The sequence below is a fragment of the Trachemys scripta genome, chromosome 4, assembly GCF_013100865.1.
Source record: "Trachemys scripta elegans isolate TJP31775 chromosome 4, CAS_Tse_1.0, whole genome shotgun sequence".
In the NCBI taxonomy this organism is placed as follows: Eukaryota; Metazoa; Chordata; order Testudines; family Emydidae; genus Trachemys; species Trachemys scripta.
The window spans coordinates 30,982,107-31,009,105 of record NC_048301.1 but is presented as its reverse complement, the minus strand read 5'-3'; the positions used below and the strand labels follow the sequence as shown (position 1 = coordinate 31,009,105).

Genomic DNA, 26,999 nt, shown 5'->3' with positions numbered 1-26,999 from the left:
AATGGCTTTGTATCATGCCCTAAATAACAGACCCACAGCTAAGCAATGTGAAGCTTTTAAAACATCCAATATGGTTTGCCTTTTTTTAAAAAAAGTTTAGGCTTAATGCAAGAGCCAGCTCAAAGTGATCTACAGGTCACATGAATTTGAGTTATGGAACTTGTAAATGCTAATGGCCTGATTTTCAGAGGTCAGTGAATGGTGGGGGGTGCATCAGCATTTCTGCAAATCAAGCCACAAATTTTTAGATGTAGCAGAGGTGGTCTTTAAAGACTGAAGAAATTTATTGTCTTGGTTACAGGGCTAGCTACATTTGATCCCTCTTTGGTTCTGAGTGCACCCTCTCATGTGTCAGGCCTTACTCCTTTATTATTCCTGTGGTGGAATATAGTGACTAGATAGCCTTCTTAAACCAAAATATGGTTTAATCTTAACAGTAGGACTAAAGCTTGCAGAGAAACATCTAGATATGTCTATCTGACCCATAGGCTTAGTACCCCTTAATGATAGTCCTGGCAGCTGTAACACACACACATACACACACACACGTTTTTACCCACGAAAGCTTATGCCCAAATAAATCTGTTAGTCTTTAAGGTGCCACCAGACTCCTTGTTGTTATTGTACTAGACAGTGTACAGCAGGGGTGAGCAAACTTTTTGGCCTGAAGGCCGCATCTGGTTTTGTAAATTGTATGGAGGGCCAGTTAGGAGAGGGCGTCATGGCCTGGCCCCCACATCGTATCTGCCCCCCCCCAGGACTCCTGCCCCATCCAACCCCTGTTGGGTTCCCTGACGGCCCTCCCCTCCGGGACCCCTGCCCCACCCACACACCCCTGACCGCCCCTGGACCTCCAACACCCCATCCAACCCCTCCTCTCATTCCTGATGGCCCCCGTGGGATTCCTGCCCCATCCAACCACCCCTTCTCCCTGTCCCCTGACTGCCCCCACTGCCCCATCCAACCCCCCCCTTTCTGACTGCCCCCCAGTACCCATACCCCATTCAACCCCGTCCCCCCCGACCCCTATCCACACCCCCTGACCACCACCCTGAACTCCACTGCCCTCTATCCAACCCTCCCTGCCCCCTTACCGCGCTGCCTGGAGCACCAGTGGCTGGCTGCGCTACAGCCTCGCCGCCCGGCTGGAACCAGTCCACACCGCTGCCACCATGCAGCACAGAGACCGGGTCAGGCCGGGCTCTGCAGCTGCGCTGCCCCAGGAGCTCACAGCCCCGCCGCCCAGAGCATTGCACCGGCAGCGCAGCAAGCGAGCTAGCTGAGGCTGCGGGGCAGGGGAGGGGCCGAGGTTAGCCTCCCAGGCCAGGAGCTCAGGGGCCGGGCAGGACGGTCCTGCGGGCCGTAGTTTTCCCACTTCTGGTGTAGAGAGACAGAACAGAAAGATGGTCTCTGCCCTCAAAGAGCTTCCTATTAATGTGCCTTGATGAAAACCTGCAGGGCCCAACTCTAAGAGCAAGAGGATAGGACAGTCTTCATGTCCATGCTTGACTTTCTTACTGAGGCCTGGTCTACACTAGGAGGTTATGTCGAATTTAGCAGCATTAAATCGAATTAACCCTGCACCCGTCCACACAACGAAGCTATTTAGTTCGACATAGAGGTCTCTTAAATTCGATTTCTGTAATCCTCCCCAACGAGGGGAGTAGCGCTAAATTCGACATGGCCATGTTGAATTAGGGTAGGTGTGGATGGAAATTGATGCTAATAGCTCCCGGAGCTATCCCACAGTGCACCACTCTGTTGACGCTCTGGACAGCAGTCCGAGCTCGGATGCTCTGACCGGCCGCACAGGAAAAGCCCCGGGAAAATTTGAATTCCTTTTCCTGTCTGGGCAGTTTGAATCTCATTTCCTGTTTGGACATCGTGGCAAGCTCAGCAGCACTGACAACGATGCAGATTTCTCCAGCAGAGGTGACCATGCAATCTCAGAATAGAAAGAGGGCCCCAGCATGGACTGATCGGGAAGTCTTGGATCTGATCGCTGCGTGGGGCGATGAGTCCTTGCTTTCGGAGCTTCAATCGAAAGACGGAATGCAAAGATCTACGAGAAGATCTCAAAAGCCATGACAGAGAGAGGATACAGCCGGGATGCAACGCAGTGCCGCGTGAAAATCAAGGAGCTGAGACAAGCATACCAGAAGACCAAAGAGTCAAACAGACACTCCTGATCCCAGCCCCAGACATGCCATTTCTACGAGGTACTGCATTCCATTCTAGGTGCGGCCGCCACCACTACCCCACCACTGACCGTGGACTCTGAGGATGGGATATTGTCGATGGCCGCTTCCTCGGAGATGTTAGCGGACGGGGAAGATGAGGAAGGTGAGGAGGAGGACGAGGCAGTCGACAGCGCTTACAATGCTGATTTCCCAGACAGCCAGGATCTCTTCATCACCCTCACAGAGATCCCCTACCAACCGTCCCCAGGCGTTAACCCAGACCCTGAATCAGGGGAAGGATCAGTCGGTAAGTGTTTTAAACATGTAAACATTTATTTTGAACAGAACAGGAATATTATCAATGGGTTTTTCATGATTTGTTTGCTCTAGGCGCTTATCGTTTTAGTCCTTGGCAGTGCAACTACTGCAAAAGAATCTAACAATGTCTGGTTTATCATGATTAGTTTGCCCTAGGCGCTCTACTTTTTAGTCCTTGCCAGTGCAGCTACTGGAAAAGAAGGTCTATATGTCCGGGGATAGAGCTGGAATCCTCATGGGACATCTCCACGAAGCTCTCCTGGAGGTAATTGGAAAGCCTTTGCATGAGGTTCCTGGGGAGAGCGGCCTTATTGTGTCCTCCGTAGTAGGAAACTTTTCCTCGCCAGGCTATCATCAAGTACTCTGGGATCATTGCCTTGCAGAGCATGGCGGCATACGGCCCTGGTTTTTGCTGACTTTCACGCAGCATACGTTCTTTCTCGGTCTCAGAAATTCTCAGCAGAGTGATGTCGCTCATGGTGACCTGCTTAGAATTAGGGGAATGTTACTATTGGGACTGCTTGCCTGTTCCTTTACAGAACTCTCACCGGCGGTTTACAGCCACGCGGTGGAGGCGGGAGAGGGGCAGCATACAGGGATCTTTCCCGGGGACAGCTGCGAGGGGGTGGGAAAGGGGCAGAGTTCATGCTTGCCGGATTGCCGGCAGCAGGAACTGGCCAACGATAGGAGCATTGCTTTGAACGTGAAAGGAGGGCACAGCTATAATTTAAGTTTTAAGCAGCCAAAAGTCTACGGCTTACCATGTCAGCCTGCTACCCGAGTTCCGCTGTCCTGCCCCGCTTGTCTGATCTCCACTGCAAGACCCCAGGCACTGAATGCGAAGGCCGAAAATTCGACCTTGTCCTGAGTGCGCATGTGATAGGTGCTGTACATGGTCTTGTTCACAGAGAAAGACTATGTTCATTGTTCACAAAAAATTATCTTTGTGAGGAATTCACTCCCTTTTTCCCATCCCACAGCTGCGAATGTCTCCCGACCTACCCTGGCATCCCCCTCACAGAGGCTGGCACAGATTAGGCGGAGAAAGAAAAGGACACGGGATGACATGTTCTCAGAACTTATGGGCTGCTCCCAAGCCGAGGCGGCACAGCAGACCCAGTGGAGGGAGAACATGTCGCAATACCAGCGAGCACACAGCGAACGGGAGGAGAGGTGGCGGCAGGAAGACCAGCAGGAGACTCAAACGCTGCTTGGACTAATGAGGGAGCAAACGGACACACTCCGACGCCTTGTGGATGTTCTGCAGGACCGGAGGCAGGAGGACAGAGCCCCGCTGCAGTCTATCTCTAACCGCCATCCTCCGCCACAAAGTCCCATATGCCCCTCACCCAAAGTCCCCAAGAAGGAGGGGCGGCAGGGGCTGTGAAAACTGTCACTCAACGCCTGCAGACTGCTCAAGTACCAGAAGGCTCTCATTCCCAAAAATTTGATAAGTCCTTTCCTTCCCGCTTCACCCAAGCCCCCGTCCCAGTTTCATCCCCTAAGTGTGTAGTTGATAATAAAAGATATGTTTCTGTGAATTACTGTATCCATCATGTTCTTTTAGGGGAGACTGTGTTTGAAGGGGGGGAAGGGAGTTGGTAATTGGAGAGGACAGTCACCTTTACCAGGGTACAGACACGGGGGCAGGTTCAGCAGAAGGTCACACACACATTGCAGTCACTAGGCACCCTGGTCAGTCTGGGAGGTGGTTTTCATGTTCTGGGGGCGGGAGAGGGCGGATAGAGATCTTATGCAGCGGTCCTTGTCCTGGATCACAGAGCCACGCAGCAGGGGATCTGTAACCGTCCTCCTCCGCCACAAAGTCACATAGTCACCACACACAGCGTCCCGAAAAGGAGGGGTGGCAGGCTTCGTTGAAACAACCAGTCCACCACTGCGGACCACTCTATTAGCAGGAGCCTGTAATTCCTCGAGTTTGGAAGCATTCTTTCCATCGGTACGCCCGCTACCCACCACAGTCTGCGTCCCACTTTCAACACTTTACCGCAAAATGCGTAATAAAGAAAACGGTGTTCATTAACAAAGTTCCATGTCTTTTATTTTTAAACGTGTGTTGGAAGGGGGGGACGGGGTGAACGGGGTATGTAGCTGGAGAGGATAGTCAACAGCAAGTGGGTAAAGAAATGGGGGCAGGGTCAGCGTCTCTTTAAACAAACTTAATAGTCACAGGTTACCCTGCTCACTGAGGAACCTGGCTTTCAAAGCCTCCCAGATGCACAGCGCGTCCCGCTGGGCTCTTCTAATTGCACGGCTGTCTGGCTGGGCGTAATCAGCAGCCAGGCTATTCATCTCAACCTCCCACCCCGCCATAAAGGTCTCCCCCTTGCTCTCACACAGATTGTGGAGCACACAGCAAGCTGCAATAACAATGGGGATATTGGTTTCACTGAGATCAGAGCGAGTCAGTAAGCTTCTCCATCTCCCCTTGAGACGTCCAAAAGCACACTCCACCACCATTCTGCACTTGCTCAGCCAGTAGTTGAAGAGTTCTTTTTCACTGTCCAGGGCGCCTGTATAGGGCTTCATGAGCCAGGGCATTAGCGGGTAGGCTGGGTCCCCGAGGATCACTATAGGCATCTCCACACCCCCAATAGTTATTTTCTGGTCCGGGAAGTAAATACCTTCCTGCAGCCGTCTAAACAGACCAGAGTTCCTGAAAACACGAGCGTCATGAACCTTGCCCAGCCATCCTATGTTGATGTTGGTAAAACGTCCCCTATGGTCCACCAGTGCTTGCAGCACCATTGAAAAGCAGCCCTTTCGGTTAATGTACTGGCTGGCATGATGGTCCGGTCTCAGGATAGGGATGTGAGTTCCATCTATAGCCCCACCGCAGTTTGGGAATCCCAACACGGCGAAGCCATCTATGATGACCTGGACGTTTCCAAGGGTCACTACCTTTGACAGCAGTAGCTCAATGATTGCGTTGGCTACTTGCATCACAGCAACGCCCACGGTAGATTTTCCGACGCCAAAGTGATTCGTGACTGACCGGTAGCTGTCTGGCATTGCAAGCTTCCAGAGGGCTATGGCCACTCGCATCTGGATAGTCAGGGCTGCTCGCATCCAGGTGTCCTTGCGCTTCAGGGCAGGGGACAGCAACTCACAAAGTTCCAGGAAAGTTCCCTTCTGCATACGAAAGTTTCGCAGCCACTGTGATTCATCCCAGAGCTGCAGCACTATGCGGTCCCACCAGTCCGTGCTTGTTTCCCAGGCCCAGAATCGCCGTTCCACAGCATCAACATGACCCATTGTGACCATGATGTTCACTGCGCAGGGTCCCGTGTTTTGTAAGAGGTCTGTGCCACTCTCAGACTTCATGTCCTCACCGCGCTGCCGTAGCCTCCTCTCCCGATTTCTCAGCATCTGCCTCTGGAAAAGGTGGATGATAAGCTGCGAGGTGTTGACAACGGCCATAACTGCAGTGATGGTCGCAGTGGGCTCCGTGCTCGCAGTGCTGTGGTGTCCGCGCTGTCACTCACCAGAAAAGTGCGCGAACTGATTGCCCGCCGGCGCTTTCAGGGAGGGAGGGCGGGAGTGACGGTTGGATGACGACAGTTACCCAAAACCACCCTCGACACATTTTTTTCCCCAGCAGGCACTGGGGGCTCGACCCAGAATTCCAATGGGCAGCAGGGACTGCGGGAACTGTGGGATAGCTGCCCACAGTGCACTGCTTCCAATGTCGACGCTTGCCCCGTTAGTGTGGACTCACAAAGTCGAATTACTATCCTTAGTGTGGATACACACGTTCGACTTTGTAATATCGATTCCACATATTCGATGTAAGTACAATCGAAATATGTAGTGTAGACATACCCTGAGACTGCCAGTGGGAATGCCAGTTGTGGTGGTGTTTCTGTTGGGAATGCGTGTCAATTAGAAACAGGACATGAAGCACTGAAGTACACCAATTTCTCTCATCTTTTAAGGAAAGCATTTCAGACATGTGTCATTCCTACACAGTGTATATAAACTGCAGGTGCATTTTCTTGTTAATATTTTCAACTAGTCACTGTTTTTTTTAAATATACACACAGACTACTCCCTAGACAACCCTATTCATATTTTTTCAGCACACTGATTTGTGTCCTCTTGTATACTAGATAAGATTAGAAAAACATATAAATCATACTGTAGGTCAAATTTTTAATTATTCCATATGGTATATATTAGATCTTGAAATATAAGAAGCTGTTCATTTGGGGCAAAATTGTGATCTGTTATACTAATATAATTCTGGAGTAACTCCATTGTAACTAAGAACAGCTCACTTTAACACAGTCTTCCACTGAATATGCAGTATTTTTCCTAGAGTCCAAAATGAAATACTGGGTATAGTACAGTTTACTTCTTCAGAGTGAATGGAACATTTTGTACAATATTTTCCAGAGTGAAGTTGGCTACACTCAAAATACTTATAATTAATTTCATCTTCCTGATACCTGAAAAAGCAAGTACTATATTTGGGTGGAAGGGGGACAGAGAAAGAGATGCTAATCTCTTTATATACATCCTGCCAATCTAACAATTTTTAAGTTTAGTGAGCAAACTTCAGGAAACTCTTCATGCCATCCATTCTAGTCCTTAGAGAGAAAAAGGTACGCGTTTGCTTAAATATTTCTAAAACTTTGAAGAGAAACACAAACTTTCTGACATCTGCTTGAGTGAACCTTGATGTATTATTAACAGAGAACTAATGCCTTGCTCTTCACAAGTTCCCAGCTGCTCTTGTGGGTCCATCTGGGGTTTGATGGTAGTGCATATAACTGTAGTTTGAGGGATTTTCTAGGTTCAAAACTCGCCTTATAAAGCAAAGTTCTGTGTTACTGTTCTACATTTATCATGCAAAACCAAATAAGTATATTTCTACAGGTTTTATATTGAAACCCGGGCATTAGTATTTGATCACCCCACACATAATACGGAACTGAGTTTGAAAGCCATTAGCCACTATGACTTTTAAAATGGTTTATCATAAAAAAAGTTGTATCTTTCTTTCTACAAGCCCTCCCCCTCCTATTTCCCAGTCAGACCACCTGAGAATCACACCAAGCCAGGGTGGATAAAAATCAATGGTTTATTTTTTAAATAAAAATAATCAGATTTTTTTAATTTAAATCAGATTTTTTTGATAAAATGCTCTTTGAGGAAAAAACCTATCTAAAGATAGTTTTAATTAAGATACATTATAGCTCAAAACTATCTAATCATGGAATAGGGATTATAAATTCTAATTTTATAGTATGAGACAATATATTCATGTAACGTTTAAGAAAAGTTTTGTAAATGAGTTCCAATAGTTCATGGATTAGGGACCCAATTTTATGGGGTTCCAGGGGCTTCTGTATAGATTATTTAGGTTAATCTTTCTATCTATCCAATGGGACTCAGTGCTCAGTCTAGAAGATACCATCAGAGATGCTTAGTTTTGCAGTTCTTGAACTGTGGATTTGTGTCTCCAGAGATAACATGCTTGTTAACAGCAAAAATGTTTTTAAATAAATAATATAGAGGGGTGAGAAATAACAGACCTCAACCCTATTGTCCCTCTGCAAATTTGTGTACACAGAGTCAATCCCTTACCACTCTCTAAAAGTGCAAATTTCAGAAAGTTCAATGAATAGAAGATTGTTGGAAGCGGATTAGATCTGGACAAGGAGAAGAAGTCTGGAGATAAATGTGAGAAGGGAGGGACAGGCAGTAGAAACAAAAGGGAAACTATTTGAGCAGCATATTCCAGAAGTCCTGAGGTCTTTCTGAGTGTAGCCTTCATTGATTTAAGATCTACCATGCCGTTCTCTCACTAGAAGAAAAAACCTATAATGGCAGCAGGCCGTAAAAGAGACCCAGTTTGGGAATATTTTAATGAAGTTCCTCTACCTGTGGATAAGACAGGCATGCGTGCAAAATGCAAAGAGTTCAACAAAGAAATGCAAGGCCTGGTTGCCCTAATGAAACAACATCATGAGAAGTGTTCCTTCTCAGGAGGAAGCGGCGTTGAAGATGATGAAAGGAACGTGTCCGAACATGCAGGATCTTAAGGTTAGTAAACTTTTTTATTTCATACTTTTCTTAAGGACTGCCTGTCTTCCTTCTGGACTATTCTCAAATTCTCATGTTTGAACAAAAAATATAATTGTTACTCTATGGTACTATCATTTTAGATGCAGTTGTGATTAAAAAAAAATAAATGGCTGAAATAGGCAGGTCTTCCTTTTACAATTTCACCTTTAAAGTAGTAGTGAGTGTCAGTGAATGCAATGAGTAATACTAAATGAGCAGTATGGTAATAATAATTAAATAACTGCATTGACTTATTTTGTTTAGGAGAATCCATCCTCAACATACAGGATTCTGAAGACTATCCACCTTCAAGATCACCATCATTTTCTATAGTTTCAGAGTTATCTGCCAATGATAGTGTTTCGATCACATCATGTATGTCACTTAGCCACAGTATATCACCTGTAGCAAAAAGAAAAAAAAATCTCTATCATCCAGAAACAACCATAGATAAGTTTGTGATAAGAACCAGCAAATTACAAAAAGAAGTAATTGATGAAAAAAGTGCCCCGTTTGTTTATGCAACAAACTCTCTTTTCTGTATGATTGAGAACCCACACTTTATTAACATGGTTCAGTCATTAAGACCAGGATACAGTCTATCCAACAGAGCAGATGTCGCAGGCAAATTGCTGGATAAAGTGTCTGAAAGAGAAATTGAGCAGTGTGCAAAAGGTCTAAAGGTAAAATTGATAACCTGGGTCTTGATGGGTGGAGCAGTGTCCACAATGATCCTGTTGTATGTGCTTGTGTGACAACAGAAGAAGAGAATGTCTTCCTTACAGAAACAATTGATACATCAGGAAATGCCATACACAGCAGAATACTTACAAGTAGCAGTAAAAGCTATAACTGTGAAAAAAGATTTAAATGTCTAGTACACAGGTTGGTCACAGACAATGCTGCAAATGTATCCAAGATGAGAAGAAATTATTTAGAAGAGAGTCCCAAGCTAATAATATACGGTTGCAGTACTCATTTGGTGCACCTCCTAGCCAAAGACTTCAGTGTTCCAGAAATAAAGTCTAAAGTTGTTGAAATTGCAAAATACTTCCGTAACAACCACTTTGCAGCAGCTGCTCTGAAAAAAGTGGGAGGAACCAAGCCAATTCTCCCACAAGACATGCAATGGAACTCAGTAGTGGACTGTTTTGAGCACTAAATCAAGAACCGGCCTAATCTGATGACAGTTTGTGAACAAAATTGTGAAAATATAGATGATACCATCACAGCCAAAGTTCTCAACATTGGGCTTCAGAGAAATGTTGAACACATGCCGTGTACCCTAAAGCCTATTTCTGTAGCCTGGAACAAAATGCAGGGAAATAGCTGTTTTATTGCTGACGCAGTTGAAATTTGGAAGGAACTGAGTGAGATCTTAAAAAGAGAAATATGCAATGACAGAGTTAAATTACAAGCATTAAAAAAACTAATGGGACAAGCACTATCTCCAGCTCATTTTCTTGCAAATATTCTCAATACTCAGTACCAGAGTCAAACCTTAACTGCTGAAGAAGAGGAGTCGGCTATGATACGGACATCAGGCAATCATCCTTCCATAATGCCAACTATAATAAATGTCGGAGCTAAGGGTAAACCATTCAAGAAATATATGTTTGCTGATGATGTTTTAAAGAAAATCACACCAGTGAACTGGTGGAAGCCACTTAAGCACTTGGATTCAGAGACTGTTGAAGTAATAAACTTTTAATAGCAGTAGCTTCTTCTGCTGGTGTAGAAAGAATATTTTCTTCCTTTGGGCTAATTCGTTCCAAACTGAGAAATTGTTTGGGACCTGAAAAAGCAGGAAAGTGTGTTTTTCTTTTCCAGATTATGAACAAACAGGAAAATGAAGGTGAAGACGACTGAGTTAGCTTCAGAAGCCAATAGCTTTAGAAGCCAATATCTTAAGTTTCTCATGTTGACCTGGCTGACATAGTCGATTTAATTTCTTTTTAAATATTTAACTATTTTAGTTAAAAACAATTTTAAGAAAAACAAACCTGATTTTAAAAAACTTGAATGTTTAAATTCAAAAATTCATATGCTTATTTTGTTAAAATATTACGTTTGCTGTTGAAGAAAAAAATCCACAATACAAAACGTTGTTTTAGTTAAATAAAACGATTTAAATGTCTGTCTGGTGATGTTCTCCTCCTAATAAAGCATGGCAAGAAAATCCTCCAAATATTAATGATTAACCTGTTGAATTGGAGATAGTTCACCTCCGAATGACTTCATAAATATCTGCTTCAATTACCTTTGGTAAATGAAATAACCAAACAATCATTCATTTTCTGATATAGCTGTAAAACTAATCTGAAAAGTTTTTAAAATAAATCACTTTAAAAATGTATAGTGTGTACCTTCTAAAAATGAAAACTACATCTATGAGTTGTGAAGAATATGTATTAAGGTTATAACAGCCCACAAAAATGCACTTTTATATAGAAATCCATTATTAAATTGAGTTGTCCTGACTAGTGATTTAAATCATGATTTAAATCAATTTGTCAAATCCACCCTGCACCAAGCCCCAGAGGCCTATACAGATACATGTTTCTTTTCATCTGATTAAATTCCTCTGACCTCCTGTCTTCCCTATAACAAGAAGCTCGCTAATCAGTCTTCCTTCAGATAAGAATACTCTCCCATCACTTCCTAATATCAAGAACCCTGACTGCTAAACACTCCCAATCTCATACATAGGATTTTTTATATTTTAATCGGAATTAGGCACCTAACCTGCTTGGGTGCTTTTGTGAATCCAAATGGGGTTGGATTCAGAAGGGGGACCTCAGGCACTTAAGTCCTAATTTAGATTCTCAAAATCCCTGCTCACCGTTGCCTAACCTAAATTTCCTAAGCACTTAAGTTTTCACTGGTAAAGTCCCCATAGCACCTAGATTTCTACTTGCAGACATGCATAGCCTCCTCAGACCTGGCACCACCAAGCAGCTGAGTGCCTAACTCACACTTAAGCCCCAGTGGTAAACACAAAGTAGGGAGTTGGAATTATTATTTATGCGGGGTCTTTTCAGGACACTAGTTTAACCATAAATTCTTTTATTAAGATCAAAGAACTTAAACCTAAAGAGCCTAACTAAGCAATTTACTACATCCAAAACAGTAATACAACATTTATAAGCATTTGATCATTTATAAACCCTGGATTTAGTATCTCCACCCCTTAGGCTGGGGGAGGGGCCTTCAGACATGGGCAGACTTACACCCGCCCACTTATCTGGAATTGAATAGGTAGTTAGCTTCTGTGAATCCAATTTTTAGGCACCTAACTCTCCCCATGCATTGTATAGGGAGCCTGGGTTCCTAACTTGGGTTATGAATTCCACCTGGCATCAGGGCACCTAAAAGATAGGCTGAGCATTGCTGTGATTAAGTCCCCTTTGTGAATTCTACTCTAGGCACCAACCTTCATCTTTAGGCATCTAAATACCTTCACAAATCTGGCCCATGGTAACTACTTCAGTGACAGTTCCATTACAGTTAATGAAATGGGAGCAAACATCTCCCCCAAGTTTCTAAATCCCTCAGCATTAAGGAGGTATGGCCATTTGTCTGATACAAGGGATACTTCAGGGCTAAAGACTGTGCCACTATCACACTAGTTCAGAAAAGCCATTTTAAAGGATTTAGCCCATTTAGGCTGGTCTGAGAGTGAGAATCTGCAAAAGTAATTTTATAAAGCAGAAACAAGGTAAAACTAAGTGGTTTGGACTGAACCCAAGAATATTTGCATGGAGCTTTGGGAAGAGCAGCAACAGTTTTTCATAGCGCAAATAATAGCAGTTCTCTCCTTACTGAGTGTCTCCTGCTGACAGCTGCTATGCCTCTGCAGTCACCTGCCTCATCCTATGACTTGACCCTCCAGCCAGGTTACTTTAAAGTCTTTCCTCTTCCAGGGTAGTCCATGAACAAAAAGCAAGGATAATTAATGCAAATAAACTGAGTTAATAAGAAATAGAGGAGAATGATTCCTCCTCAGTGCATCAGAATCTGGCTGACTCACCCTTTCTCCCCTCAGGGAGGGGCCTTCAGGGAGGGGACATCTGGGAAACTCTTACTTTCAATCAACCCCTTGTCTCAGGAGTTGAAGTTGTGGTCTCTTTACTCATCTGCCAGCGGCTCTGCTCCCCTTTTAAACTGCTTCTCTTCCAACCTGTGCATGCCCTGAAGGTGTGATAGGGCAAAGCTGCTTGAGCCTAGAGCTGCGTCTTAACTCCTTCTTGTCCAGTGTGGGGTTTGCATAGTACATCATAGGATGCTTTAGCTCTAGCTGAATATTACCTTCCATGAGACAAATGCCTTTCACGACTTACTTATCAATTTTAAAATCTGCCTTCATGGTGGATGGAATTCTGCACTTCTTCCAGAGGGACCCAAACTCAGCAACACCTCAGGAACTAACACTGTAGGCCATACATAGAGACTAGGTTCATAATATGAATGGGAAATTTGCATACCCATGTACCAGTTTGTCCTCTCCCCTCTGTTCCCCTAACTTTTGCAAAGTGTTCTAGCACAGCATGAGATACAACTCTGGAGAACAGAAGGCTAGTTGCTGCAGTTAAGTATCAGCCTTGTAGTAGAGGGGAGAATAGGAGGTAGGCAGGAATAAAGGAATGAGCCAAAATTCATTTCTGCACTAGATGTCCCATCCACACTGACCAGAAATAAATCCATAACAGATTTAGTTTGTCATTTATTTAATATTTTAAAAAAAGCTGTGCACAAACATTTACTGAGTAACCATGTAAGTTTGTTGAATTGTCCATTGAGAACTCTGTTCCTTCTGTATTGCTTCCCTTCACAGTGTTGAGTGTAATTTAAGATGTAATATTACAGATGCTTATCACAACAATTGGTCACCATCCTCCTTAAAACACCCCTTAACATATTTGAAGACCGTTATCACGTTCCTCCCTCATTCTTCTTGTCTCAAGACTAATCAGGCCCAATTTTTTTTAACCTTCCCACTCAGGTCAGGTTTTCTAAATCTTTGTCTTTTTGTTGCTCTCCTCTGGCTTCTTTCCAATTTGTCTATATTTTTCTGAAAGTGTGGCACCCAGAACTAGACACAGTAGTTCAACTGAGACTTTAGCAGTGCTGAGTAGAGCGGGATAATTACTTCCTGTATCTTACATATGACACTGTTAATACACCCCAGAACGGCATTAGTCTTTTTTGCAACTGCATCACATTGCTGATTCAAATTAAACTAGTGACACTATAACCCCAGATCCTTTTCAGCAGTACTATAGCCAAACTAGTAATTTCCATTTTATAGCTATTGTGCATTTCATTTATTAAATTTCTTCTTATTGATTTTAGACCAATTTCCCAATTTGTCACGATCATCTTGAATTCTAATCCTGTCCTTGAAATGTTTGTGACAGCTCCAAGTTTGGTATCATCCATAAGCATATTCTCTACTCCATTATCCAAGTCATTAATGAAAATATCAGATAGTACTGGACCTAGGACAGACCCCAACAGGACCTCACTAGTTATGTTCTCCCAGCTTGACAGTGAACCATTGATAACAACTCTTTGTGTATGGTCTCTCAACCAGTTATGCACCCACCTGATAGTAATTTCATCTAGATCACATTTCCCTAGTTTGTTTATGAAAAAGTACTTTTAACCCCATTGTACAAATGGGGAACTTAGGCACAGAAAAAATGAGTGGTTTGCCCAAAATCAACACAGTGACAGAACAGAAAATAAACTCTGAGGTCTCCTGAATCACAAGCTAGTATCCTTAACAACTGGACCTTCCTTCCTCTCTAATTGACCTATCAGTTCCTGTGGCTATTAGTCCTCTAGTAGACTTCAATACAGATGAATAGATATAAAGAGAGACAATTTGGAGGGTTCTAATGGAGGATTCTGTTTCATTAAGATTATTTAATTTTATGAAAACCATTTTCAGGGAATAACTGTCAATTTTCTGTTAACCTGATTGGCTGATAGAGATTATCTTTGGTATAATAAATAATAATAGATTTTTTAAAATTACTGTTAGTTGACCTAGAGATGGGTCCAAACCAGAATCCTGAAACCAAATTATTTTTATTCATAAAGCATTGACAATGTGCTTAGTGCTGTACAAAGATACATAATGAGGAATGTCCTTCCATTTAGTTCACAGTCAGATATATAAAATCATAGAAGACAGAATAAACTGCAAAGGAGATGTGACAAAGTTATTTTTTGTTTGTTTGAATCCCTAAAAGACAAGAAAAAAAAATCCAGACCTTCCTTCCTTTGGGCTGCCAACCTATTATAAACATGTGCAAACTTCTGGACTTACAGGGCGCAAAATCCAGACCCAAAACTTGATCTGAATTTCACAGTGGACCAAACCAGAACCCCACTTCAGAATACTTAAAACTTTAGGAGGGGTTTTGAAACTTGGACTCAAGATCAGATCAGAATTTCACAATCAAAACCCATCTGCTCTCTTAGTGCAAGTTAATTAATAATAAAGTTGCTCAGAAATATAAATTATTAAAGTAAAGTGGTTCGTGTATGACCCCTTAGGAGTGGAATCTTGCATTATCATGGTAATAACACAAAACACTGTGGATTTTTAACAGAAGTTACCATTTTCTAGAAACCCATAACAACATGTTGAACATTAACTCATGAACTTTTAAAAGAACAGCACTGAATTTTCTATGTTTAAAACCATTATTGCTTCTTTAGGAATTACATCAACAATAGTGGCTTCTCCAGAATTAAAAATAACTTCAATAGTAAGGTAATTTGACTACTTGGAGGGTATTTTCTTACTAACAAGTTGTTGAGCATAGTCTTGAGGTGGCATAGGTTAGTTGTTAGAGCAGAGCGCTGGGAACCAGGAGACTTGGCTTCCAGTTTCCTCTCTCTTTGGGTACGTCTACACTGCAGCTGGGAGTGAGCCTTCAAGCCTGGGTATACAGACACTTGCTAGCATGCTAAAAATAACAGTGTGGACATTGCTGCACTGGGGTTTGTCTGGACTAGGACAAACGTCCAAAGTTAAGTCAGGCTAGCTAACACATTACCTTATCTTGACCTATACTTAAATGTTTTCCTAATGTAGATTCAAGTTAACAACTTTTATGTCTGCTTAGCAGGTTGAGGTTGAGTGGGGAACTTAGGGTGGACTCTGATTAACTAAATCAAGGTAAAAGGTGTTAACCTGCATCTACAAAAGGTCAGGGATAGGTCAGGGTTAGGTAATATGTGTGACTTCAGCCATATTTCCCAGTCTAGACTAACTCTTATTGCGTAACCTTGGATGAGTCACTTAAACATCTCTGTGTCTAAATTTCCCCAACAGAAAAATTGACCCAAGAGTATCCATCATATTATATGAACGGGAAGTATTAAGGTTACAATTATATTCAGAAAATACATTCTCTGATTATCAAAGAGTTAAATTTCTAATCTATCTACAAAGGCATTTTCAGTTAGTAAATCAGTTCTATAAATCAAAATCTGATGGACTAATCTAGCTGTGCATTTGTGAGTCTCAAAAAGGTTTTGGGAACCAAAAACTTCAGAAGTTAAACACTTACCAAAATGAATAAAGTCTATATGTTGCCTCACTATAGCTAACTAGATTTTACATTGCAATCAGACTGATAAATTGAACCTCAGTGGCTAATTCATTAGGAGATTCAGCCTCTGCTTAGTCACTAACCATCAGTGAATCAACCCTTTGAGTTTGTGATTTGCATTTTGTTTTGAGACTGGGAATTGCAAATAGAGAGGAAACATGGTAGAACATTAAGAGGAAACACAAACCTTGAAACTGACACATTTGATTTTAAAGCAATAGTAAAATGCATTTGCTGTATTTTTAAGTTTATAATATAGTAATTGTAGCATTCTTCTGTTCAAGGATGAAGAAATGTTTTTTACAGGAGGCTTGAGATCTCTTCTTCCCCTTGCAGTCAGAAGTCTAATTCGATTCAACAAACTCAATATAAGTAATACTTCTGGAATGGCTAAGGGTAAGTGAACACAACAGCTGTAGGTGGACACGTAAGTCCAATTCCTAGATAATAAATGGCCAGGATTTTTCAAAAGCATATAAGTGAAATAGATTATTTAATTTTATGAAAACCATTTTCAGGGAATAACTGTCAATTTTCTGTTAACCTGATTGGCTGATAGAGATTATCTTTGGTATAATAAATAATAATAGATTTTTTAAAATTACTGTTAGTTGACCTAGAGATGGGTCCAAACCAGAATCCTGAAACCAAATTATTTTTATTCATAAAGCATTGACAATGTGCTTAGTGCTGTACAAAGATACATAACGAGGAATGTCCTTCCATTTAGTTCATAGTCAGATATATAAAATCAGAGAAGACAGAATAAACTGCAAAGGAGATGTGACAGAGTTATTTTTTGTTTGTTTGAATCCCTAAAAAAGTTGGACAAAAGTCCAACGGAAAGTCAACCGGACATTTGTATCTATTTCACTTGGGTTCTTTTTAAAATTCTGGGTGTCTAAAGTTAGGCTCCCAAATCCATCTTAACTAGGGTGACCAGACAGCAAATGTGAAAAATTGGGACGGGGGTGGGGTGTAATAGGAGCCTATATAAGAAAAAGACCCAAAAATTGGGACTGTCCCTATAAAATCGGGACATCGGGTCACCCTAATCTTAAATGGCTTCATTTTTAAAACTTCAGAGCACCCAGAAGCTCCCTGTAATGTCAGTGGACTTGCCCCTTTTAAAGCACCAAGTGTATATTAATTACTGGTCTGGACTTTATTCTGTTTACACATTATAAATGTGATCAAGTCATGATCACTTGAACCTAAGTGATCAATACTTTTATGTCTGTGATCAGTTCCTTTTTATGTCAAAATGAGGTCTAATATAGAATTTCCCCATGTTGGGTGGAAAATGTTTTGAGTTAGAAAATTGTCATCTATAATATTTAGACAGTCAAGGATGTTTTATTAGTGGCAGCATGAGACCTCCAGCATCTGTCATTCAATCTGAATTTCCCCATGATCATGTAGCTTCTCTTCCCCACCCCCCCGCCACACACACATTATAGATAGGTGCATAAGGAGCTGGTCATCCTGTTCCATTGTGTGATTTTATGGCCTGTAGCAAACATCAGTTAATACCTTATTTGTATCTATCTTGTCCTTAGTCTGTTAGGACATTGATCCAATAAGCATTCATGATCATTTTCGTCTGAGTTATCAGTGACTTGGAAACAAGTTATGCCATTTTTGACGCAGAGTGCCACTCTCCCTACGCTTTTGCTCACTGGATCCTTCCTAAATAGGTTATAACCACTGATTTTAACATTCCAATCATGAAGTTGCACTCCAGTATTCAGAGATTACTTCAGGAGCTCTCTCAAAAAATGATATACTTGATTTTATTAGGCTTCATCGCCTCAATAATATATGTGACACCATACGCCAGGCTCAGAATGAAGGCACTTCAATACTGGGAATCAAGGAATTTCAAACCCATTATGGACAGTATGTTCAAGATAGTCACTCTTCCAAGAAATATCCAAATATCTCTAATGTGGTGGCTGAGACCAGAAAATGTTCTCAAAGGAGTTTTGTTGAACTCCCATCCTCTACTGTAATAGTTACATCAGATACTTTTCAAAATGGGTTGGGTACATGTCTCAATAATTTATTTATTTGAGGCATTTAGAATCACCAAGACTCAAATTTACATATAAATACGTTAGAACCGTGCCTAGCTCTCAAGTCATTCCTTCCACAAGGGCACAACTCAGTGGTTCAAGTTGCCACGGACAAAAGATCAGCAATGCATTATGTGCAATGCAATATCTTCCTCCTTATACCGTTTTTCAGAAAGACTGTGTGGTTCTTAGACCTCACCTCAGATTTTTTCCTAAAATATGGTCAGATTTTCATGTTATTTAGTATATTGACTTATCAGTTTTCATGCCTAGACTCAATGCACATAAAGTTGAATCCAGATTGCATTATTTAGCTACAAAGAGTGTTTTAGCATATTATCTGGGCAGGACTAAGGCTTTTAGCACTTCTCCAAAACTGTTTATTTCCCATGCTGGACACTGTAAGGGTCAAGCTGTTTCTGCCCAGTCCTGGTCTAGATGAATTAGTCAATGTATAGATGAGTCTTATAACATTTCTTCCTTCTTTCCTTCTGCTGCTATTAGGACTCACTTTACAAGAGCAGTTGCTACATCTGCAACATGTGCTAGGCATGTTCCCCTTATTAAAATATTGCAAAGCTGCCACTTGGGATTCAATTCACATTTTCACTAAACATCATGTGTTAGATTTGACAGACAGACCTAATGCTCCATTTAGCAGAGCAGTACTTCAATCCTTGTTAATTAGGACTCAGCATCCCTCCATTCATTCTTGAAATAACTGCTTGCCAAGCTATTTCAAGAATGGAAATATGCAGAGGACACTCAAAGAAGAAATGAAGGTTACTTACGTGTAACCAGAGTTCTTCAAGACTCAGCATATTCACATTCCCTGCCCGCCTTCCCCTCCTCTGTGTAGTCTTAATTAAGTAATACTGTTATACTCTGCCCTAGCAGTGGAAGGAACTGAGGGAGCAGCTGGCAACATGCCCCCCTTTATAGCCACACCCTCCAAATGTGCTTGAATACTGATAGGTTGTAGGAGGGACGCGTGAGCCTTTAATAGGCATTACTACCAGCAAGTTCCACTGTTCATGCTACACCGTTTGGCACCTCCCAAGAGTGTTAATATGCAGAATCCTTCTTGAAGAATTCTAGTAACCTTCATTTCCTGAATTTATAGTAGATTTGTAAGCTATGGATGCATGATGTCAGATGGTTTGATTGGTGTTTTTAACTTCATGTGTTCATCTACATCTCTGCTCAATAAAAGCATGAATTAATGCTTTCTGGAATATCTTCAGCAAAGCAGGACATATCAGTGGTCTTCAGAGGGGGGAAATGTTTAAATTTAGTATTAAATTTAATATATTTATTTACATTTAGTATTAAATATGGTTAGTATTAAAATTTAGTACTTTTATTTAGTAATAAATTTATTTCTGTAGTTAATATGTATATTTAGAAATAAAATTTATTTCTGTGCTGAATACTCCCTAGAGATTGGATTGGGGTGGGGGAGGAGCATTCATTACATAAATTTGTGCATACCTCAATTCTCACCTTTGCTTGGCAATTTTCCTTTAAAAGCAGAGTAGGTAGCCTTGTCTCTTGGTTTCCTGGCTTTTGTCAGTTTAGGTCAGGCCTAGGATGTTAAATTAATATTGATATTTTTTCCTTTATGTAAAGAACATTCACTTCTATCACATCTCAGATATTTCAGTTTGTATAAGGATCCATGAACCGGAACTCAGGTCTGCAGAGCTTGGGACAGCTGAAGTTCCCAGAGTGCCACTGGAACGGCATGCAGTCCCATGTCCAGGGATCACTGTGGAGAATAGGCACCACAGGAAATACCGCCCAGAGGACCCAGAGTGACAGTAACCTGCAGTCCTCTGATGGGCCAAGTGCACTATTTATTCTTCAAGTACTTGCACATGTCCATTCCCACATAGGTGTGTGCATGCCCCAAGCACAGTTGCCAGAAATTTTTCCCCAATGATATCCATCGGGTTTGCTCTAGTGCCCTCTGGTGCCATGCACACATGGCACCGGTATAAAGGGCTCTGCCAGCCGCGTTCCCCTTCAGTTCCTTCTTACCACCTGTGACGGTTGGCTTGAATCCTTCATTACTTAGGCAATTCTCTCCTAGTGGTTTTTTCATACCAGTTTTAGTGTAAGTAGTTGTTATGGTTAGTAGTTAGAGTAGTTTTAGGTTTTAAATCGCTCAGACGCTTCTGCACTTAACTTTCAGGGTTGTCCGCCTTCCCGGTGCTGGGGCATGCCTCGGTCGCCGGGTTTTAGGCCCTGCGCTGCCTGCAGTAAGTCTATGTCTTGGAGCGACCCCAACTTGAGCTGTCTCAAGTACCTGGGGGAAACTCATAGGAAAGACTGCTGCCAAATCTGCAGGGACTTCAGACTCTGGAGCAAGAAGGACCGAGAGGCTCAACTGAAGGCCCTCCGCATGGAGGCAACCTTAAGACAGGCTTCGGAGCCGCGCTCGAACTCAGCACCAAGCACCTCAGCTTCTGTGCAAAGCACTCATCCATCGACCTTGGAGTCTTGGCACTGATCGCCTTCCCTGGTGCCTAAGTAGAAGCACCGCAAGCACCAAGAAAAGACCAGGTCTCTGGTGCTGAAACCAAAGGAGAACAGGGAGAGAGCGAGATCCGGGCTGGACCACTCGTCTCCCCTGGCATCACAACATCAAGTGTCAACAACTCTGGTGCCACAGCAAGCTCCTTGGACACCTACAGAGGAGCAACCTCAGAGTAGACAATGCACCAGCCAGTTCGTGATGCCATCAACTCCTGAGGTGTTCACAATGGCCAGGGACCTTCTCACCCTACCACTACTGGGATCCCCGTAGGGTAAGACCAGGGAACCCAGAACTGGCTAGCGGATCGCCTCAGCAGTTTCTTCTCCTCTCACCACAAGTGTTCTCTCTGACCGGACATTCTGAGGCACATCTTCCAATGGTGGAGGTTTCCACTTATAGACCTGTTTGCCACCCGCATCAACAGGAAATGTAATCAGTTCTGCTCTCTGCAAGGCCATAGCCCAGGCTCCCTGACAGACACGATCCTGTTGCAATGGATGAATCACCGTTCTGCGCCTTTCCTCCTATTCCATTGATTCACAGGTTCTGGTGAAAATCAAGCAAGAGCGAGCTCTTCTCATAGACCCGGCATGGCCCAGACGCAGCATTGGTTCACCACTCTCCTCAGCATGTCTGTGGAGGCGCCAATTCAGCTTCCACTGCACCCGGACTTGATCTCCCAGGACCATGGCCAGTTGCTACATCCAAATCTTATCTCTCTCCATCTGACAGCCGGTAAGCTCTATGGTTGAACCAGGAGGAGCAGGCATGCTCTGAGCAGGTCCTACTGAGTAATAGGAAGCCCTGCAACCACCTACCTTGCAAAATGGAAGCGATTCTCCATCTGGTGCTCCCAATGACAAATCCCGTCTTTATAGTCATCTATACAGGTTATCTTGGGGTACCTGCTGCTCCTGGATCAACAAGGCCTAGCCCGCTCATCAATCAAGGTCCACCTGATGGCCATTTCTGCCTTCCATCCCAAGATGGACAACTGATCAGTCTTCTCCCATGAGATGGTTGTCCGATTTCTCAAAGGCCTGGAAAGGGTGTACCCTCAGGTCAGAGATTACCTATACTAATGGCACAGTTAGTCCCAAATTTTGAAAGGTATTTAGGCATTGCTGTGTTCAACATTGCAATGCCTGACTGATTTAGGAGCCTGTTGATTGTCAATGGGATTTAAGCTCTGAAGTGCCTAAGTCACTTTTTAAAACTGAGATTTAGACTCAATAATGGGGCAACACAGGTGTTAATGAGCTAATATGGGCTCAGGGTGGCTGTTCCCTTTGTATCTATGAGAGATGTCAGGATTGGAGGAAGTAGCTTAAGAGGGAAAAGAATATCTCAGTTGATGACAGATCAGGAAGGAAAGCAGAGCTTCAGTCCTCTGCTCCTGGAGAAAGGGCTGACTGACGGCAGGAACTCCCCAGATGACCACTGCCTGAGAGACCCTCCATGAAGGAAGGGAGGGTCAGATGTTGACTCATCTTGAGATGTAACCATTCCCTTCTATTACTTGTAAACTCAGTTTAGGCCACAACATGACAAGCGCCCTCTGAAGGAAGAGAGCCTTAACCCAATTTTGGGATGATTCATTTGTGTTAATTCCCCTTATTTCTATTTGTTGACTATCCTGGAAGGGCGGGGGGGAGACTTTAAAATGACCTGGGGGCCAAGTCACAGGAAGAGGCAGACCACCACAGAAGGTATCTGATGGGGAAAGAGCTGCTATACCAGGCCTGGCTGGCCACAAGGAGATGCTAGTGGTAAGTCAATCCCTTCACAGGCTCCTTAATCAGTTAGGTGTTGCAGCACTGAGTACAGTTCCTACAGCTCCCATTGGCCGGGAACAGCGAACTGTGGCCATTGGGAGCTGCGGGAGGCCATGCCTGCAGATGGTCAACGTAAACAAACTGTCTCGCGGCCTGCCAGCTGATTATCCTGATGGGCCGCGTGCCGAAGGTTGCCGACCCCTGCAGTACAGCAACATCTAAATACCTTTAAAAATGTGGGCTTTAGGGACTATTAATCTGTGTATTTTACACTGTAGACCAGACCTGCTCTTTTGACTGCATCCCTGTTGTAGTCAATGAGCATTACATAGTAGTTTTTAGTAGTTTAGTAGATTTTAGTAGTTGCTACTACTATTTTTCATTTGTTCTCATTTTGAAAAATCTCAAAGATGCTAGAGGCCTATTACAGAATAACAGCTTGCAAAAATGACATATTTTAAATTAAAGCTGGTTCTGAGTCGATTGCAGACGTGTCTGAATCTGTAACAATTCTATTATTTTCCCTCCTATATTTTAGAAATAGTTGAAATGACTTGAATCTAACCTAACAGACAAAATTTCATTCCTAGGAGAAAATCCTGTGTGCTAAATTGCAACCCAAAGTACATTTCCAAGGCTAAGTTTCAAATGTCATTGAAAAATGGGCTGTGTAGTGAAAGATCTTTACTTATTAGACTGGTTTTGAGTTGCAGTTTTGCATTAACACAAGAAAAATAAAATGATATATGCACAAAGTATTGTACTCTTTTTTTATTTCCATTGCCAATATTTACATCAAATAAGATAATCTATTCTATAACACATCCATTTGCCAGACTATTTAATCAAAGTCATTGTAGGCTTCTGGTTTCCCCATAAAATAGCTTATTAGAGAAAAGCGACCCTCTCAAACCAGTGAATGCCAAGTACGTACACTACTAAAATGATTGCAGTAGACATTGACATATCTAGGAGTGATTTTATAAACAGTCTTTCCAAAAACATTGAAATTTTATTTAATTATAGTAGTCTGTATTATATTTAAAAATTCTCTTTTTCAAGGGAGAAGAATCTCTTCTCTAGGTAAGATCCATACAGAAATATTACTGTCACATATATTAACAATTGAATGAGTAGCTGATAATTGTTCCCTTTAATACTTTAAGGCTATAAACTGGCAAATGTTGTGATTTTGCACAAATCCCTTGCTGATGACTTTGAAAAGTTTTGCCATGCAAATGATGGACCTCTCCCACTGCTGTACAGAAGTAAACCAGGTGAATGGAAATGTCCTTCTCTGAGCAGCAATTCTGATATCAGGTAAGTGTGGAAGTCTTTCCAGCTGTCAAACAGGTCTGATATTGATACTGGACATTATTGGAAGATAACATTTTCCAGAGTGCAGACCATCCATAGCTTTGTGCACAATGAGCCCAACTTGCTTTCAGTTATACCTTTGCAACTGAGGTAAATGGACTAATGCAGTGGCATAGAATTTGGCCCATTATCCTTGTTTTTGACAAAACACCCCTTTACAATCCATGTTGTCAACATTTCAATTGTTTCAGTGATCCAAAAAATGAAGTTATGTTTAGTTGCAAAGATCTCTCAATAGTAGACCTCAGAGTTAGCCTATAGTATTTTTCCCCATTTCTGCTTTATCCAATAGCAGCACTGACATGGTTACTCTACATTGCTAAGAGGGGGTTAGGAGACTGACTTCTGGAGCAAGCAGTCAGAGCAAAAGTCAGAACTCTGAAGAACATAATTTTGTAATGCTCATGAGAAGGAGATCAGTCTCAGGGGCATTTGCCTAGTAAGAATAAAATGTGTAGATGGCTTGAATGTGTGCACGAGGTTTCTGGCTTAATATGCAGTTGTGTAGGACAAGCAGGCTTTTACTGTTCTTCTTTGAGTGATTCCACATTCCACTATGGTTGTGCACATGCCCCACACACAGATGTCAGAGATTTTTTTCCCCTCAGTGGTACCCAGCAGGGTGGCTCAAGTGCCCTCTGTTGCCAGGCACTACTGCATGCTGGTATAAGAGAGCGCAGTCTTCCCTGACCTGCTCAGATTCTTCTTACCGCCAGTGACGGTTGTCAGAGTGATCCAGACTTAAAGTAACAAGTAACTCTTTTCTGCATACAAATACTGTTGTAAATTAGTATTTTGTTAGTTATACTTAGTTTTAGACAATTTTAGTGCTTAAGCATGGCCCCTTCCCAATCCCTCTTCAGAAACCACTCTCTCGAAATTGCCCTTCTATAGGAAGTCTAATGTTTTCTTCAGGCAGAGGCCATAGAGGAAGTCCCATTGTACCTCAGGAGGAAGGGCATCTATTTCTGCTACTTCCTCATCCCCCAGGACAAATGAGGGTCTCAGACCTATTTTAGATCTAGGAGAGTTGAACAAATTCCTGAAGAAAATAAAATTCTGTATCGTTACCCTAGCTTCAATTATTCCTTCCCTGGAACAGCGGGACTGGTACTCTGCCCTTGACTTAATGGACGCTTGCTTCCATGTTGCAATATGCCATGACCATCAGAAGCTTCTCAGATTCCTGGCGAATGGTTGCAATTATCAGTTCATGGTGCTTACATTGGGGCTGTCAGCTGTTCCTTGGGTGTTCATGAAGTGCGTGGCAGTTGCAGCAGCTCATCTGTGAAAATCAGGTGTCCCTGTTTGTTCCTGTACCTGGATGACTGGTTGATCAAAGGTTGGTCCAAGGCTCAAGACCTGCCTGCTATATCCACTGTCCTGTCCACATTCTTTGCACTGGGGCTCCTACTAAATTGAGACAAATCAACCCTGAACTCATTATAGACAATAGAGTTCATCAGGGCAGTCTTAGACTCCACAAAGGCCAAGACCTTTCTATCACTTTACAAGTTTACAACTTTACAAGACCTAGTACTGCAACTGAGAACATACCCTCTGGTAACAGTACATAGCTGCCTCAGTTTTCCAGGCCATATGGTAGTATGTACCTGTGTAGTTTGACACACCAGACTACATCTCTATGTTAGTTTTGTCATCTCTGGATTGATAGATGGACCCTCTGAAAGTTTGCCTGAGGATTCCCTTTCTCTCCCTGCTATCAAACCTCAATCTGGTCACAGATGTGTCTTCAGTGGTCTGAAGAGCTCATATGGGGTTCCTGCAGACTCAAGGTCTTTGGTCATCTCAAGATCTAGAGACTCTCATAAATGTTAGGGAGTTAAGAGTGGTACGTCTAGCCTGCTTGGCCTTCCTCTCCCAAGTAGTGGGGAAAAAATTATTAATTCTGACAGACAATTTGATGCCCATGCCTTACATAAACAGACAAGAAGGAACATGGTCAAACCAACAGTGCCAGGAGTCAATTTGCCTTTGGACTTCTGTATAGCCTCAATTTATCTCAGAGCTGCCTACCTTCCAGGGAAACAGAACATGTTAGCGAATCAGCTGAGCAGATCCTTCTCTGATCATCATGAGTGATCACTATGTCCAGACATGGCCAGGTCCATCTTCCAACTCTGGGAGACTCACCAAGTGGACCTGTTTGCAATACGAACCAACAGAAAATGCCATCAGTTCTGTTCCTGGGGAGGTTCAGCCCAGGCTCGCTGACAGATGCTTTTCTCCTGTCCTGGAAGGAATCCCTTGTGTATGCTTTCCTTCTGATTCCTTTACTTCCCAGGGTCATCTTCAAAGAGAAACAAGACCATGCTCACCTCATCCTCATAGCACCAGAATAGCCTCCTTAACACTGGGTACTCAATCCTATTATCCTTGTCAGTGAACCCTCCTCTGTCTCTCCTGTTGGATCCAGACATCATTTCCCAGGACCATGGGCACCTACTCCATCCCAACATCCAAACTTTCCATCTGACAGCATGGATGCTTTATGGCTGCTCAAGGGACATTCAGAAAGTGCTTCAGAGTAGCAGAAAACCCTCAACTAGGAACATTTACCTGGCTAAATGGCAGCACTTCTCCATTTGATCGTCATAGGAACGGTGTATTTCCAGAGCAGGGCCCCTGAACCTCATGCTGGACTATCTTCTAGATTTAAAACAGAGTATTGCAATTAGTTCTATAAGGGTGCATCTGGCATCTATTTCAGCCTTCCATGCCTTGGTGGATAATAGATCCCTTTTCTCTAACCCCATCATCACCTGATTCTTAAAGGGCTTGGTCAGATTACACCCACACGTACGAGACCCATCCCATCTTGGGATCTTTTGAACTCAGTCCTAGCAAAATTCATGGGAACACCCTTTGAGCCCCTTGCAACTTGCTCCCTCCTTCACCTTTCCATGAAGGTAGCATTTCTGGTGGCAATTACCTCAGCCAGAAGGGTGGGTGAGTTGAAAACTCTGATGTCAGAGCCGCCCATACAGTTTTCCATA

At 42.8% G+C, this 26,999-nt stretch overlaps 1 protein-coding gene across 7 annotated transcripts in view; it reads left to right on the top strand.

Annotated features, from left to right (window-relative positions):
- DGLUCY (D-glutamate cyclase) overlaps positions 1–26,999 on the top strand; it is a 94,362-nt gene that overhangs the window by 12,893 nt on the left and 54,470 nt on the right. For all 7 annotated transcript variants that reach the window (XR_004645444.1, XM_034768093.1, XM_034768092.1 and 4 more), the window contains exons 2-3: positions 16,501–16,612; positions 23,772–23,925. Coding sequence is in view for 6 of the 7 variants with exons in the window: in XM_034768093.1 (XP_034623984.1) it covers positions 16,510–16,612; positions 23,772–23,925 (257 nt within the window). In the remaining variant the exon portion in view is untranslated. The remainder of the gene's footprint in view (positions 1–16,500; positions 16,613–23,771; positions 23,926–26,999) is intronic.